Source organism: Triticum dicoccoides, chromosome 2A (genome assembly GCF_002162155.2).
Source record: "Triticum dicoccoides isolate Atlit2015 ecotype Zavitan chromosome 2A, WEW_v2.0, whole genome shotgun sequence".
NCBI classification, from domain to species: Eukaryota; Viridiplantae; Streptophyta; class Magnoliopsida; order Poales; family Poaceae; genus Triticum; species Triticum dicoccoides.
Genome location: NC_041382.1, coordinates 89,192,066 through 89,208,792, shown reverse-complemented (window position 1 = coordinate 89,208,792; position 16,727 = coordinate 89,192,066). Strand labels below are relative to the sequence as shown.

Here is a 16,727-nt window from a genome sequence, read left to right as displayed (position 1 = left end):
TATGTGCGTATCTTCCCATCTTGGAAATATTATACTGAATATGAAGGAAAATGCCAGTTGCAGGTGTTTGTCCAGGAGTTATGTGTAAGTAATGTTATTCATGGCAATTACTTTGCTTCGTCCCATACATCCTACCTCCATGATGGTTATAATACAACAAATTTTCCCATTTTTCTCTATAGAGAAGGATCGATTGAAACTCAGGATGAGGTAACCTGTGCTAATACCTCTGCTATCTTCAAGAATGCTTGGTGGCAGTATCGGAATTACCTGAAGAAAATGTACTTCACTGGCAAAGAAACTCATCAAATTCCCTTACGTTCTCCTGGGAAACATTTACTGGATGATGACTGGGAACTCCTTGTTCTGTACTGGTCCCGAACCAAGAATGTGGTAAGGTCTATGAGCTCATTTTCTATTTTTTAAGTATTATATTCTTGCGTCTTACTGTACTCTGTTCATGTAGAACAAGTGCCTAAACCTGAAGAACAACTGTTCTAATTTAAGATTCCATTGCTACCATAGGACATAGATATATGTTTGTTTGATGCTTTTATTATATACTAGTACTTGGCAATAGAAGACTTGGTAGTTTAATCCTGTCCACCTTACTAATGAACTGGTTCACCGAAATGAGTTTCATATACTAGTGCATGCTAAACTTGTTATGTGTATGCTTGTTTCTTCTTTTAGAATGCTGACAGAATATTGGGGAAGAGTGCCTTATTAAGCAACGGTAAAGGAAGTAATGCAGATAAGGTTCAGGATAGTAACACATCCTGTCTTGGTTTAGTGTTGGAGTTACTGGCCACTACCGCTTGCACAAGCTATTCAAACTCACTGTCTGAATCAGTTCGGTTTCTTGAGTCTCAACTACAAGCTAAAAGACATCGTCCAGCTGTGCTGCGACAAGAAGCGGAAGGACTGCGAAAGTCCCTGGAGCATTCAGATGCATACTTTCTGGTGCAACAGCAAGCGTTGGAGGATTTTAGCGCCAAACAGGACAAAGCTAATCAGCTTGCTAAGCTTATTGCCAGCATGGTGGATACCCAGGATAACATTTCTTGAGCTCTTCTGAAGTTGTTCCAGTTATGCTCTTGTTTTGCTGCCGTGTTTATTTGCACTGGTGGCCAATTTTGACGGCCAGTGTATATGATATGCTGCTTTGTTCCCTATATTTGCACTGGTGGCGAACTTTGATGCCCAGTGGATGTAATATGTGTAATAGCCGTGATAGCCTAGCGTTAGTTGCTTGCTTATTTATTTCCTTGTTGTCTTGTTTATTTGTTTGCTTGTAGTCATTGCAGTTCTTTTTCTGCGGTTAACTAGTGGCTCCAATAACCTATTTTTTAAAACTAGGCCACAATAACCATGGGCTAATATTTACTATAGTGACACTGGGCCTCCTACGGGCCGTAGAAATAGTGGGCCTTCTACGGGCAGTAGAAACAGTAGGCCTTCTATGGGCCATAGAAACAATGGGCCTTCTACGGGCCGTATCATCAATGGGCCTTATACGGGTCGTATGATCGATTGGCCAAACATGGGCCAATAACAGGTCGCATTATGGCCGTAAATGGGCTAGAGTTGGAATCGTCCGTTCATGGGCCGACCGTAACGGGCCATCGTTAATAGGCCGTATTTGATGACGCTATGAAAACGGCCCAACGTATTAACGGACCACAAACGGGCCGACTGTAACCACGGGCTGAATTTGGCCTACTAGCAGAAAATGACAGTAACGGGCCGTAAGTAAACGAATGCTGGAAATGAGCCCAAGAATAAATGGGCTCTGAGAAGGCCGAAAGATAACATGGGCTGGAAACGGCCCAACGGAATAACCGGCCGTTAATGGGTATAAAGTGATACACTGTTCATTACGGGCCAGTTTCACCACGGGTCGTTAATAGGCCAAGAGTTACATAGGGCCTCATATGGGCCGAAAGACGTCATGGGCCAAAAGTGAAAACGGGCTGGAATCATATTGGATGGCCCAGATGATGCTACTGGGCCTAATTCGGATAGGGCGTAACGGGCCTTGGGTTAGCGGGTTGTAAATGGGCTATATGCGAACAGGTCGTTAACAGGCTTTCCATGGGCCGGCCCTCCACCTTTCAACCAAGTCAAACGGGCCGGCCTTTTCACAGGAATGGGCCTCTGTTGGGCCGTGCCACGTGTCGACGTATCATAGGTGCCTTCTGTCTAATGAGTGGATGACATCTGTCCCAACGATGAGCCCACACGTGTTTCCTCCAGGTAATGATGATTTTACACGTGGAAAATCCCCATTGGTCGGGGCTGTTAACGGGTTATCGGATCCAAAACCTGACCCGATAGCTTAACGGTGTTCCGTTACGGTGGATGCCACGTGTCAGTCACCCTTGACGAAAGCACTTCTGTGACGCGCGATTTATCGTCATGGAAGTGGACACTTCCGTGATGATAATTTTGGTAATGTCATGGAACACTTCTACGACAGCATAGGTATGACTATCTTGATTCTGTCATAAATTTGTCATGGATGTACATGCATGATAAAAAACGCGACCTACTGTGACAAACACGTATCATCACGAAAGTGTATTTTTTTGTAGTGATACTTGTGGCACTGTCGTTTAGGTCATATCGGTGTAAAACGCATGAAGAAACTCCATGCAGATGGGGTTTTGGAATCACTTGATTATGATTATGAATCATTTGATGCTTGCGAACCATGCCTCATGGACAAGATGACTAAAACTCCGTTCTCCGGAACAATGGAGCGAGCCACTGACTTATTGGAAATAATACATACCGATGTATGTGGTCCGATGAGTATAAAGGCTCACGGCGGGTATCGTTATTTTCTGACCTTCACAGATGATTTGAGCAGATATGGGTATATCTACTTGATGAAACACAAGTCTGAGAAATTTGAAAAGTTCAAAGAATTTCAGAGTGAAGTGGAGAATCATTGTAACAAGAAAATAAAGTTTCTACGGTCTCATCACGGAGGCGAATATTTGAGTTACGAGTTCGGCCTTGATTTAAAACAATATGGAATAGTTTCACAAACTCACGCCACCTGGAACACCACAGCGTACTGGTGTATCCGAACGTCGTAACCGTACTTTATTAGATATGGTACGATCTATGATGTCTCTTGCCGATTTACCACTATCGTTTTGGGGTTATGCATTAGTGTTGGAGATATGCCCTAGAGGCAATCATGTATAATGATATTTCCTATGTGTTTATGAATAAAGATAGTCCTTGGACATTATCAATGATGTGTATCAGCAAGTATGTGACTTGTTTGTGGGACTATGTATTGTATGATAACTTTCCTAAAAGGTCCCTAGTCGAAAGGGTTGTGTGGACGCGCAGCCAACTAGACAAGCATATGACACGGTCGATGGCTTGGTCTCACTAGACATGGAGTATTGGATGCTAACCAGATAATATGGACTTGGAAGGATCTAGTCGGATTCGACGTAGTCGGATCCGAGTCGAGATAAGGTCCGAGTCAGACAGACCCAACTATGAGACGCAGCGATATGTCATCTGTGAGTCTCGAGTACAACATATGTTATATGTCCTAAGACCTGAGCTGACGCATGTACTCGGGATGGTGATAGACTTGCTTTGGGCCGACCAAACGCTACTCCATAACTGGGTAGTTATAAAGGTAGGTTTCAGGTTTGTCCAGAACCATGCTGCGAGACGTGGTCGAGCAAGATGGGATTTGCCCCTTTGATCAGGAGAGATATACTCTGGGCCCCTCGTGTGATCCGACCAGGATAAGCATGGCCATGCGATGAGGATTATGAAATAATCCGGTTTGTGGTCGGCATCACTGGAACGAGAAAGAGGTCGGGCTAGCACAAGGATGACAGACTCGCCTTGAGCCCGACAACATATATCGTGTGGCAAAAAGAATGGAATTATGATGTACAGGTTCACCTAACCAGCTTCATAGTCTGTTTGGTGTTCGGCATGCCTAGAGGCCGCTACTAACTATGCAGTTCGGAGGTGATCCGAACTGCGACCAAGCCGGCTTGAACCTAAGGGGTCATGCGCTTAAGGGAAGGAACCTACGAGGTCGGATCCGAGGACACTGGTTGAATGTGATCCAAGTTGTATTCGGATTGTGGCCGAGTAGACTTATGGGCTTTACGGTCCGTGCAAGGCCCAAGTGTTGAGCCTGTGACAAACGCCTATATAAAGTGGAGGTGCTGCACACTCACGCGATTGATCGCTTCGGCGCTGTCACTAGGGTTTGCATGTGTTGCGAATAGACACCTCCACTCGCCGCCGGTTGTGTGATCGGACCTAGCAGTCCGCGCACGATGTTCCTCCTGCACGAGTGGATACCGTTAGAGGCGATGCACTTGCGCCGCTCCGGCGAACCTGTACGTGGGGACCGACTACCGGCTGTACAAGGGAGATCGGATGAGGAGGAGACGATCCACGCGGACACGCTGCCCCAACTCTTCTTCCGCTGCACGGCACTACGCGTCTAGTGGTAACGAACTATGATCCATCTCCCGTAGCATGTTCTTGGTTGTTCTGCGTGTAGGAAAATTTTAATTTGCAGTCGACGTACCCTACCGTAGAACCCAACAATTAGAGACAGCTGCATTCATGTTAAATAGGGCGCCACCTAAATCTGTTGAGATGACACTGTATGAACTATGGTTTGGCAAGAAACCTAAATTGTCGTTTCTTAAAGTTTGGCATTGCGATGCTTATGTGAAAAAGTTTCAGTCGGATAAGCTTGAACCCAAATCAGAGAAGTGCATCTTCATAGGATACCCAAAAGAATATGTTCGGTATACCTTCTATCACATATCCGAAGGCAAAATCTTTGTTGCTAAGAATGGATCATTTCTAGAGAAGGAGTTTCTCTCGAAAGAGGTGAGTGGGAGGAAAGTAGAACTTGATGAGGTAATTGTACCTTCTCTCGAATTGGAAAGTTGCTCATCATAGAAAACCATTTCTGTGATGCCTACACCAACAAGAGAGGAAGCTAATGATAATGATCATGAAACTTCAGATCAAGTTACTACTGAACCTCGTAGGTCAACCAGAGCACGTTCCGCACCAGAGTGGTATGGTAATCCTCTTCTGAAAGTCATGTTACTAGACCATGACGAACCTATGAACTATGAGGAAGTAATGATGAGCCCAGATTCCGATAAATGGATTGAGGCCATGAAGTCTGAGATAGGATCCATGTATGAGCACAAAGTGTGGACTTTGGTGGACTTGCCCGATGATCGGCAAGCCATTAAGAATAAATGGATCTTCAAGAGGAAGTTAGATGCTGATGATAGTGTTGCTATCTACAAAGCTCGACTTGTCGCAAAAAATGTTTTCAACAAGTTCAAGGTGTTGACTACGATGAGATTTTCTCAATCGTAGAGATGCTTAAATATGTCCGAATCATGTTAGAAATTGCCGCATTTTATGAAATCTGGCAAATGGATGTCAAAATTGCATTCCTTAATGGATATCTTAAAGAAAAGTTGTATATGATGCAACCAGAAGGTTTTGTCGATCCTAAAGGTGCTAACAAGGTGTATAAGCTCCAGTGATCCATTTATAGACTGGTGCAAGTATCTCGGAGTTGGAATATATGCTTTGATGAGGTGATCAAAGCATATGGTTTTATACAAACTTTCAGAGAAGCCTGTATTTACAAGAAAGTGAGTGGGAGCTCTGTAGCATTTCTGATATTATATGTGGATGACATATTGTTGATCAGGAACGATATATAATTACTGGATAGCATAAAAGGATACTTGAATAAGATTTTTTTTCAATAAAAGACCTCGGTGAAGCTGCTTATATGTTGAGCATTAAGATCTATAAAGATAGATTAAGACGCTTGATATGACTTTCACAAAGCACATACCTTGACAAGATTTTGAAGGAGTTCAAAATGGATCAGTCAAAGAAAGGGTTCTTACCTGTGTTACAAGGTGTGAAGTTGAGTAAGACTCAAAACTCGACCATGATAGAATATATAGAGAGAATGAAAGTCATTCCCTATGCCTCAGCCATAGGTTCTATAAATTATGCTATGATGTGTAGCAGACCTATTGTGTACCTTACCATGAGTTTGTCAAGGGGGTACGATAGTGATCCAGGAGTCGATCACCGGACTGCGGTCAAAGTTATCCTTAGTTACCTAAGAGGACTAAGGAAATATTTCTTCGTCGTAAAGAGTTATGTCGATGCAAGCTTTGACACTAATCCAGATGACTCCGAGTCTCGATCTGGATACATATTGAAAGTGGGAGAAATTAGCTAGAGTAACTCCATGTAGAGCACTATAGACATAGAAAATTTGCTAAATACATATGGATCTGAATGTGGTAGACCCGTTGACTAAACTTCTCTCACAAGCAAAACATGATCACACCTTGGTACTCTTTGGGTGTTAATCACATAGCGATGTGAACTAGATTATTGACTCTAGTAAACCCTTTGGGTGTTGGTCACATGGCGATGTGAACTATGGGTATTAATCACATAAAGATGTGAACTATTGGTGTTAAATCACATGGCGATGTGAACTAGATTATTGACTCTAGTGCAAGTGGGAGAGTGAAGGAAATATGCCCTAGAGGCAATAATGAAGTTGTTATTTTATATTTCCTTATATCATGATAAATTTTTATTATTCATGCTAGAATTGTATTAACCGGAAACTTGATACATGTGTGGATACATAGACAAAACACCGTGTCCCTAGTAAGCCTCTACTAAACTAGCTCGTTAATCAAAGATGATTAAGTTTCCTAACCATAGACATGTGTTGTCATTTGATGAACCAGATCACATCACTAGGAGAATGATGTGATGGACAAGACCCATTCGTTAGCTTAGCATAATGATCGTTAAGTTTTATTGCTATTGCTTTCTTCATGTCATATACATATTCCTTTGACTATGAGATTATGCAACTCCCGGATACCGGAGGAATACCCTGTGTGCTATCAAACATCACAACGTAACTGGGTGATTATAAAGATGCTCTGCAGGTATCTCCGAAGGTGTTTGTTGGGTTGGCATAGATCGAGATTAGGATTTGTCACTCCGAGTATTGGAGAGGTATCTCTGGGCCCTCTCGGTAATGCACATCATAATAAGCCTTGCAAACAATGTGACTAATGAGTTAGTTGCGGGATGATGCATTACGGAACGAGTAAAGAGACTTGCCAGTAACGAGATTGAACTAGGTATGGAGATACCGACGATCGAATTTCGGGCAAGTAACATACCGATGACAAAGGGAATACCGTATGTTGTCATTACGGTATGACCGATAAAGATCTTCGTAGAATATGTGGGAACCAATATGAGCATCCAGGTTCCGCTGTTGGTTATTGACCGAAGAGGTGTCTCGGTCATGTCTACATAGTTCTCGAACCCGTAGGGTCCGCACGCTTAACATTCGATGACGATTTTGTATTATATGAGCTATGTGATTTGGTGACTGAATGTTGTTCGGAGTCCCGGATGAGATCACGGACATGGCGAGGAGTCTCTAAATGTTCGAGAGGTAAAGATTCATATATTGGACGATGATATTCGGACACCGGAAGTGTTTCGGGGGTACCGGGTGCATATCGGGTCACCAAAAGGGGTTCCGAACATCCCCCGGCAACTACATGGGCCTTAATGGGCCAAGAGGGGGACAGACAAGCCCCTAAGGGGCTGGTGCGCCTCTCCCATATGGGCTGGCCAAATTGGAGTAGAAAAAGGGGAAGGAGGAAAGGAAAAAGGGAATAGGATCCCCCCTTCCCCCTCTTCCCTTCCTACTCCGAATAGGAATAGGAAAGGGGGGAGGCCGAATTGGGAGGACCCCAAGTAGGATTCCTCCTACTTGGGGCGCCCCCTTGGCTGCCTCTCCTCCCCTCCAACCTATATATATGAAGGGGGGCACCGCTAGAATAGACAACAAACATTTTTAGCCGTGTGTGGCGCCCCCCTCCACAGTTTACGCCTCCGGTCATATTCATGTAATGCTTAGGCGAAGCCCTACGCGGATCACTTCACCATCACCGTCACCATGCCGTCGTGCTGACGGAACTCTCCCTGACACTTTGTTGGATCAAGAGTTCGAGGGACGTCATCGAGCTGAACGTGTGCAGAACTCGGAGGTGCCGGATGTTCGGTGCTTGATCGGTTGAATCGAGAAGATGTTTGACTACATCAACCGCGTTAAGCTAAAGCTTCCGCTTTCGGTCTACGACGATACGTGGACACACTCTCCCCCTCTCGTTGCTATGCATCTCCTAGATAGATCTTGCGTGATCGTAGAAATTCTTTGAAATTGCATGCTACGTTCCCCAATAGCAGCCACGTAAAACTTGCAACAACAAAGTAGACTACGTCTAACTTGTTTTTGCAGGGCATGTTGTGATGTGATATGGTCAATACATGATGTGATATATGTTATTGTATGAGATCAAAAGCACAAGATGATGATGGCCATATCATGTCACATATTTGATTGCATGTGATGTTATCTTTTATGCATCTTATTTTGCTTCGTACGGCGGTAGCATTATAAGATGATCCCCCTTCACTAAATTTCAATGTAAAAGTATTCTCTCTGAGTATGCACCGTTGCTACAGTTCGTCGTGTTGAGACACCACGTGATGATCGGGTGTGATGGACTCTACGTTCACATATAACGGGTGCAAGACAGTTTTGCACATGCGGAATACTTGGGTTAAACTTGACAAGCCTAACATGTACAGACATGGCCTCAGAACACTGGAGACCGAAAGGTCGAACATAAATCATATAGTAGATATGATCAACATAGAGATGTTCACCATTGAAGACTACTCCATCTCACGTGATGATCGAAAATGGTTTAGTTGATTTGGATCACGTAATCATTTAGATGACTCGAGGGATGTCAATCTAAGTGGGAGTTCTTAAGTAATATGATTAATTAAGATTAATTTATCATGAACTTAGTCCTGATAGTATTTGCATATCTATGTTGTAGATCAATAGCTCGCGTATAGCTTCCCTATTTTATTTTTGATATGTTCCTAGAGAAAACTAAGTTTAAAGATGAGAGTAGCAATGATGCGGACTGGGTCCGTGACCTGAGGATTATCCTCATTGTTGCACAAAAGAATTATGTCCTTGATGCACCACTAGGTGACAGACCTATTGCAAGAGAAGATACAGACATTATGAACGTTTGACAAGCTCGGTATGATGACTACTTGATCGTTTAGTGCACCATACTTTACGGCTTAGAACCGAGACTTCAAAAATGTTTTGAACACCATGAAACATATGAGATGTTCCAAGAGCTGAAAATGATATTTCAGACTCATGCCCATGTTAAAGGTATGAAACCTCTAACAAAGTACTTTGCCTATAAAATGAAGGAGAATATCTCAGCCACTGAGCATGTGCTCAGAATATGTGGGTACTACAATCGCTTGAATCAAGTGGGAGTTAATCTTCCAGATAAGATAGTGATTGACAGAGTTCCGAAAGCCCCAAAATAAGCCCGAACAAGACATAAATTATTATTTTAAGAGAAGTATAGGTATAATGTATATTTTAGATACCTCAAAAATTATTATTTTAATAAAAAAGGCATTGTTCATGTGTTTCGGGGTGGGCCGAGCTCAAGCTTGAGATTTTGAGGTCGGGGTTTACAAAGCCCATTCCGATGAATGCCTAGGTCTAGTTTGACCTACTAGCTGATGTGGCTCGTTTCTTTGCCACATGTGCACTTACATGGGAACCCACTCATCAAAAATCACATCAACATATCTAAACAATGAATTAGACCTAGTTGTAACGAATTACGTCAATATGTGATGTTTTGTCAACTCTCTTGGTTTCAATCAGATTGAAGCGGAAGCAAATTCACTTCAAGTAATTAATTTTTGTTCCGGTCATACAGGATGGTGGGATGAAGCTGCGGCACTATTTGCAAAATGTGTGGACATAGATACTGCAATTGGGGAGGTCGTTTCTAAGCATTGTTTTCGCTCATGTAATCAAGCGGCTCATGTGGTAGCTAACTATGGTTTTTGTAATAAGCCTATTCTTACTTGGTTGGACGAGCCTCCTGATTTATTGTCAGCACGCTCGTAGACCATGTAAACGTTTCGTGATTTAATAAAACCAGCCATGATGGCCTTTTTCTCAAAATAAAAATATGTGATGTTTTGTGCAACAAGTCCGTAAAGTAGACGTTCTGTGCACCATCTGCACCGATAGTTGGTGGTTTGTGAGTCGTAATTTCCTCCGCGAACAAAACCCAACATGATGGATCGTGTCCCATCATCGCACATGCCGCTGCCGGAGGCCTTTCACCCCATCTCCCGTCACTGACAAGCGAACCGGCAGCGCGTGCAACGAAGATCTCTCCACCCAGCAGCGAATGCATCCCGGCGGAGAGATGAGGCGTACGTTCGCACCCACGGGCGTCGGTGCCCTGCCAGCGCCCGCGCCGCGAAGCCTGCCAAAACCGACGACAGGAAACCCGGCCGGCCGGCCGCGACGCCGTGCGAGCAACCGCGAGCGGCTCACCACGCACACGCCTCGTGCCGCCGTTGCCGTCGCACGGCAGCACGGCCCCGGGGAAACGAAAGGGTTTATTAGGGGGGGAGGCCCCAGGAAGCTTGCACGCGTCGGCGGTGCCGGTGGTCGCGCAAGAGACCACCATTCCACCGGAGAACGCACCCGTCGGTGCGCACGTTATCTTCTCTTCCCCTGTCGTGGCGCCCATACCGCTCCGGCCTAGGTACGTGTGCTAATCCATCCCATCTTATCTGATTATCTCCCACACGAAAATTGTTGCGTAGCGCAGTTCAAGTCCAACGAGTCACACATCCGGCCATGCGTGTGCGTAGGTACTAGGTAGGCACCGTGTACGTACTCTTGTACTCTAGCCACCAAACCAGCTGAACCAGGAGTAACTATACACCACCAAAGCTAGCACGGCAGGCATGCTCCAAGTGTAGCGCGTGCCCTACATACATTCACTCCCTTGCCTTACCGTACTATATATGCTTGCACCTTGCAACCTGTCACCGTCGCCGTTGCGTTCAGTGGCTTGGAGCCTTGGAGAATGGCATTTACGTACCACTGATAGTAACACCTGGGAACGTGTCAGCATCAAGGCCACGTCGCATCATAGTCGAGGCGGTCCATCAGAACCGTGACCAAGATACCAAGATGCGGGTTGCGATCGTGACAACCTTTGCTTCGAACCGAGCTGCACGAAAGGTGCGATGCAGTGCAGCGAAGACAACTAGTCAGTAATCCAGCAGGAGCCTCCTTCCTTTATAAAGCCCGGAAGGCAGGGCTCGTGTCGCCGTCCTTCCTCCCTCCTTCCTCCTTCCTCGGTGCACGGGCAGACATGAGGACCTCCGCGGCACTGCTGCTGGTGGTAGCTCACCTGCTGCCGCTGGCGCAATGCGACGGGCCCAACCCGGAGATCCGCAACACCGGCGGGCTGAGCCGGCAGGGCTTCCCGGCGGGGTTCGTGTTCGGGACGGCCGCGTCGGCGTACCAGGTGGAGGGCATGGCGAGGCAGGGCGGGCGCGGGCCCAGCATCTGGGACGCCTTCGCGGCCATACCGGGGACCATCGCCGGCAATGGCTCCGCCGACGTGACGGTCGACGAGTACCATAGGTACAAGGTGTGTGTATTATACTGAATGAACAATCCTCCTGACTGCTATGTGTTTTCTCTTCTGGTGTTTCTTGGTGGTGTCCTCATGTTTCACAGAGGTCTTCATTCTGAGGTGTGTGTAGGAGGATGTGGGCATAATGAAGGACATGGGATTCGACGCGTACCGGTTCTCGATCTCCTGGTCCAGGATTTTCCCAGGTATATGTGACATGTGTGTCCTGAACTCCTGATCCCTCCAACTAAAGCACTTTGCTAATTTTCGATCCAATTTTTTTTCCCCTGGATCAAATGTAGTTTATGATGTAGAGTTGTGTATGATAAAATTGTAGATGGGACTGGGAAGGTGAACCAAGAAGGAGTGGACTACTACAACAGGCTCATAGACTACATGCTCCTGCAAGGTAACTGAATTTTCTGCACCTAGGCAAGCAGCTCTCGGCATCAGGGCCCGGACTTCTGAGCTAATTAAACCTTGTATATAATGGTGGATTAGGCATCGCCCCGTATGCAAACCTCTACCACTATGACCTCCCGCTGGCGCTCCACCAGCAGTACCTAGGCTGGCTGAGCCCAAAGATTGTGTAAGCATTTCAGCATTTCAGACAGTGGTTTCCACATTTCAGAGCTGAATGTGAGCATGTCTTTGATGCAGTTTCCTTCTTTTTTGTATATAAAAGGGGCGCGTTTGCGGACTATGCCGAGTTCTGCTTCAAGGTGTTCGGAGACAGGGTGAAGAACTGGTTCACCTTCAACGAGCCGAGGGTCGTCGCCGCGCTGGGGTACGACAATGGCCTCCATGCGCCGGGGAGGTGCACCAAGTGCCCTGCAGGAGGCGACTCCAGGACGGAGCCGTACATTGCCACGCACAATATCATCCTTTCGCACGCCGCAGCGGTGCAGCTATACCGTGAGAAGTATCAGGTAGACTTAACCTTCAAGTCATTTTTCACTTGAATGCCCATAGATTCAGTGGGAGTGCCCAGGAGTGAATTTGAACTGTGTTCATTCTATTTATTTAACAGCCTCACCAAAAGGGGAGGATTGGAATTCTCTTGGATTTCGTGTGGTACGAACCTCACAGCGACAGCAATGCGGATCAAGCTGCGGCGCAGAGGGCAAGGGACTTCCACATTGGATGGTAAAACCCATTTCACCCAGGATAATTTTTTTCCTTCAGAAGTTCAGGTTGCAACACAGGGTCTACCCACCAACTGTCACTACTTCGTTTGCAGGTTCCTTGACCCCATAACCAATGGATGCTATCCATCGTCGATGCTCAAGATTGTCGGGAACAGGTTGCCGGGCTTCAGTGCCGACGAGGCCAGGATGGTGAAAGGCTCCATTGACTATGTTGGTATCAACCAATACACTTCTTACTACATGAAGGACCCTGGGGCGTGGAACCAGACGCCGGTCAGTTACCAGGATGATTGGCATGTTGGATTTGTCTGTGAGATCTTGCCCCTTCACTCCAAATCCTTCTGCTGTATACTTTACATTTTTCAGATCCTCATGATGTGTGTGTGCCTTTGCAGATGAACGAAATCGTGTGCCTATTGGACCTCGCGTAAGTGCGTTTTAGGTTTATCTTGTGTAGTATGAGTATACTGTAGTACTCCGTACATGGAGTAGTGCAGAGCCTCTGAGGAATTTTTGTAACTGTAAATTGGTTGAATCTATGCAGGCAAACTCCGACTGGCTTTACATTGTGCCATGGGGAATGAACAAGGCTGTGACCTATGTTAAAGAAAGATATGGAAATCCTACGATGATACTTTCTGAAAACGGTACTGATGATCTCAAATGATAACTGTTTCTTCCAATTAAACAACAAATTGAAACTTAGGTGTTTTCACTGACAAGGAAACGAATGATCAATGTTATGATCTGACAGGAATGGACCAGCCGGGCAACGTCAGCATCGCTGACGGTGTTCACGACACAATCAGGATCCGGTACTACAGAGACTACATAACCGAGCTCAAGAAGGCGATAGACAATGGCGCCCGAGTGGTTGGATACTTTGCTTGGTCTCTGCTTGACAACTTCGAGTGGAGACTCGGCTACACTGCCCGTTTCGGCATCGTCTACGTGGACTTCAATACTCTGAAGAGGTACCCCAAGGACTCAGCCTTGTGGTTCAAGAACATGCTCTCTGAGAAGAAGAGGAGCTAGGATTGCAAACAGGATCAGGGAGGATCAGTTGCTCACTTGCTCCAGCTTTCAGAATAAAATCATAACGTAGTGTATGTTTATCATAGCACCTCAGACTTTTAAGAAACTTAAAATAAAAGGCCATTGAGATTGTGGCTTTGCCCGCCCTTATATATAATACAGTGGGAAGCAAAGACATGTCTTCTAAGTCTTGTTTCCCAAGAGTCAAAACACCACAAGCAGATCAGTTTAGGTAAACTGAAGCACATGAAATAACTGAATATCATAATATCAAATGAGACAATTTCAACAGCATACGCATGACCTCACAGAGGAAAGCCAGATGAGCAATTCGCTGCAAACCAGTACCCCAAAACTGAACTCATCATATTTTATTATACTGATTCCAACAGTATCAATTATTTCTCGTGCTTCTTGCAAGGATTATACTGATTCTCAACATACATGAATAATGACTTCATGATCATGAAACTGCTATCTATACGACTACCCATTTATCTTTCTATCCAAGAGCTTTTCACCAGTGCTTTGCAAGCTATTGCGAATACGTAAATATCTATTCCTATCCTATATTTCTTATCTGCGGGGAGGCTAGGCAAAACTGGATCGATTAAACAGCAGGTGCCAGAAATTACTAAATACTCTTCAAAAGCTAACTTGACCTTTCCAGTAGATATATATAGGTGCCAACTCCTTCGCTATAACACGGCTTACTTAACTTCACCATTTCAGCCTGCAATCTGAAAATTCATAGAAACAATCAGTATACATGAGAAGCCTGGGAATTGGTAAGTACAGTATGCATGCAGCTAAGTTAGAAAGTCTCAGAATGTGATCAAAATAATTACTTAAGGATCTGGGCTACCAAGTTGATCGTCAGACATCAAGGTTGCCACAAAATTTGCAGTGTTCAGGGTTCAACTAATGGGGCTTCCAGGATTATAGAACTGAGGCTGTGAGTGGAACTAGGACAAGTTAATCAGATTTAACATTGCTTTCAGATTCCACTTACTCTCTACTGGGTAACTGGAAATTACTACTCCAATAAGTAACAACTCCCTAACTGCATCTAAAGGTTGCATTGTGACAGTGAGTTATACTGATTGCAAGTTTTATTCAGCTACCTTGAGCAATCATCATCCAAACATACATAGTATATTTTGAAATCCACATTTCCATTCCAACGCAAACTGTGTGGCATAAATTTCACGTACCATGTACACATACGGATCCGGGCGGCCACCAGTGCCTGCACGACGCAACCCTCTCTTCTGCTTCAGCAACCTGCGAATTCCGAACAGAGAGACGCACGGACAAACAGAGATGGGTCAGTCAGGCAACAAATTTCAGAACATCTTCAGAGATGATAGCTGGATTGGAGGAAGTGTCCTACTCACCAGCGCAGAGCCTTGCTGGTCACAGCGTTGTCGCCGACGGCGGCGCGGATGGCCGTCTCCGTGGCCGGCCCAGCCTTCGGCCGTGAGAGCCACTTCATGATCGAGTCCGCTCTCCGCAGCAGAGCGTCACCACCACCGCTCGCCAGCGGAGGTCGGCGGCATCTCCCCGACGTGGCCGTGGACCGGGAGGACGCGGCTCCCGTGATGGTGCTCCCCTCGCTGGCCACCACGCTGCCCCTCTCGCTCTCCTCCCCCTCCTCGCAGTTGCTGATCTCGATCCAAATTCCCTTCCGCCTCTTCGCCGGCTCGCCCTGGAACAGCTTGCTGGTCGCCTGCGCCAGCACCTAGAGCCACCGACCAGAACCATCGATCAGCGCTGCGCATCGCCACAGAAGACAGGCACGACGGACAAACCGCGAACTAGCAGGCGAGGAGGTTGGTTACCTTGGGGTCGACGCGGCGGAGGGAGGCGATGACGGCGAGCACGCGGAGGGGGTCGATGGGGCGGCTGCGGCGCGCCGCGTCGGACACGCACGACCTCGCCGAGGTGACGGAGTAGGAGGAAGAGGAGCCGGAGTAGGAGGGGAGCTCGTCGCTGCAATTGCGGAGACGCGCACGCGGCGGTGAGCGCCCCGCGCGGAACGGAAAGCGGGTGCGGGCAGAAACCAGAAACCAGCAGCGGTACGGCGGATTCGCGGTTACCTGAGGGTGGGGAGGAGCGGCGCGGGCGGGGAGTCGGCGAGGCAGAGCAGCGCGCCGGCGAGGGCGACGTCGGCGGGGGTGGGGAAGGCCGCGGCGCGGGACGCGGTGGCGGGGGCCGCTCTCATGTCGCCGGCAAGGGGGCAGGCCGTGGTGATGTGGGAGAGGAGGCAGTGGCGGTGCTGGATTTTGTTGGGGAATTGTTGAGAAGTTTTGGGGGAGGATGGTAGCAGTAGCGGTGCCATTTTGAAATTTCAAAGCGTGTAGCGCCCGTGTAGGGAGGCGTGCGGCGCGGCGGGGGTTCAGGGAGGCTGACATGCGGGGTAGCCGCTGGCCATGGCAACTCTTTCTGTTGCATAACTTTCATTTGCCTATCATTTTTTGTAAGTATCCGTCTTAAAATGTAATCCCTCGGTTCATAAATATAAGATGTTGGATATTTCAATATGAACTGCATACGGACTGAAATAAGTGGACTAACAAACTAAAATATGTTTATATATACATCTAATTCAGAAAAAGAGTAGGAAACAATATTTTATATTTATGAACGGAGAGAGTAACTCCGTACTAGGTGTCAAAAACGCTCTTATATTAAGTCACGGAGGGAGTATAATAGTACTAATGCCTGTTGTTGGCACCCAAACTCCATGAGTTCTTATCAACGAGTGTGTAAGATTGGCATGTTGTAGCAGTAGGTCTGAGGCAGAAGATCGAGGATTCCAGGAATGCGGTTGTCCTAGGAATGGGGACCTCCCCGCCATTACTACTATTAGGAACATTTG

At 46.4% G+C, this 16,727-nt stretch overlaps 2 protein-coding genes across 2 annotated transcripts; one reads left to right on the top strand and one right to left on the bottom strand.

Annotated features, from left to right (window-relative positions):
- The first annotated feature begins 11,329 nt into the window (after positions 1 to 11,329).
- LOC119353511 (beta-glucosidase 26-like) lies at positions 11,330 to 14,047 on the top strand. The gene is made up of 10 exons (XM_037620131.1): positions 11,330 to 11,678; positions 11,794 to 11,869; positions 12,001 to 12,072; positions 12,165 to 12,252; positions 12,349 to 12,592; positions 12,694 to 12,809; positions 12,904 to 13,121; positions 13,207 to 13,238; positions 13,356 to 13,458; positions 13,566 to 14,047. The coding sequence occupies exons 1-10, from the start codon at positions 11,397 to 11,399 to the stop codon at positions 13,844 to 13,846; spliced, it is 1,512 nt and encodes a 503-aa protein (XP_037476028.1). The 5' UTR covers positions 11,330 to 11,396; the 3' UTR covers positions 13,847 to 14,047.
- Positions 14,048 to 14,098: 51 nt separating this feature from the next.
- Positions 14,099 to 16,070, bottom strand: LOC119357673. The gene is made up of 5 exons (XM_037624540.1): positions 15,946 to 16,070; positions 15,688 to 15,838; positions 15,244 to 15,587; positions 15,061 to 15,130; positions 14,099 to 14,586 (listed from the first exon to the last, which is right to left on the bottom strand). The coding sequence occupies exons 1-5, from the start codon at positions 16,068 to 16,070 to the stop codon at positions 14,575 to 14,577; spliced, it is 702 nt and encodes a 233-aa protein (XP_037480437.1). The 3' UTR covers positions 14,099 to 14,574.
- Between the last annotated feature and the right edge of the window lie 657 nt (positions 16,071 to 16,727).

Coding starts and splice junctions, on each gene's coding strand:
- LOC119353511 (XM_037620131.1), top strand. CDS start 11,397: ATGAGGACCTCCGCGGCACTGCTGCTGGTGGTAGCTCACCTGCTGCCG. Junction 12,253..12,348: donor TGGCTGAGCCCAAAGATTGT/GTAAGCATTTCA, acceptor TGTATATAAAAG/GGGCGCGTTTGCGGACTATG. Junction 12,593..12,693: donor TATACCGTGAGAAGTATCAG/GTAGACTTAACC, acceptor TTTATTTAACAG/CCTCACCAAAAGGGGAGGAT.
- LOC119357673 (XM_037624540.1), bottom strand. CDS start 16,070: ATGAGAGCGGCCCCCGCCACCGCGTCCCGCGCCGCGGCCTTCCCCACC. Junction 15,839..15,945: donor CCGCTCCTCCCCACCCTCAG/GTAACCGCGAAT, acceptor CCGCAATTGCAG/CGACGAGCTCCCCTCCTACT. Junction 15,131..15,243: donor ACCAGCAAGGCTCTGCGCTG/GTGAGTAGGACA, acceptor CGGAATTCGCAG/GTTGCTGAAGCAGAAGAGAG.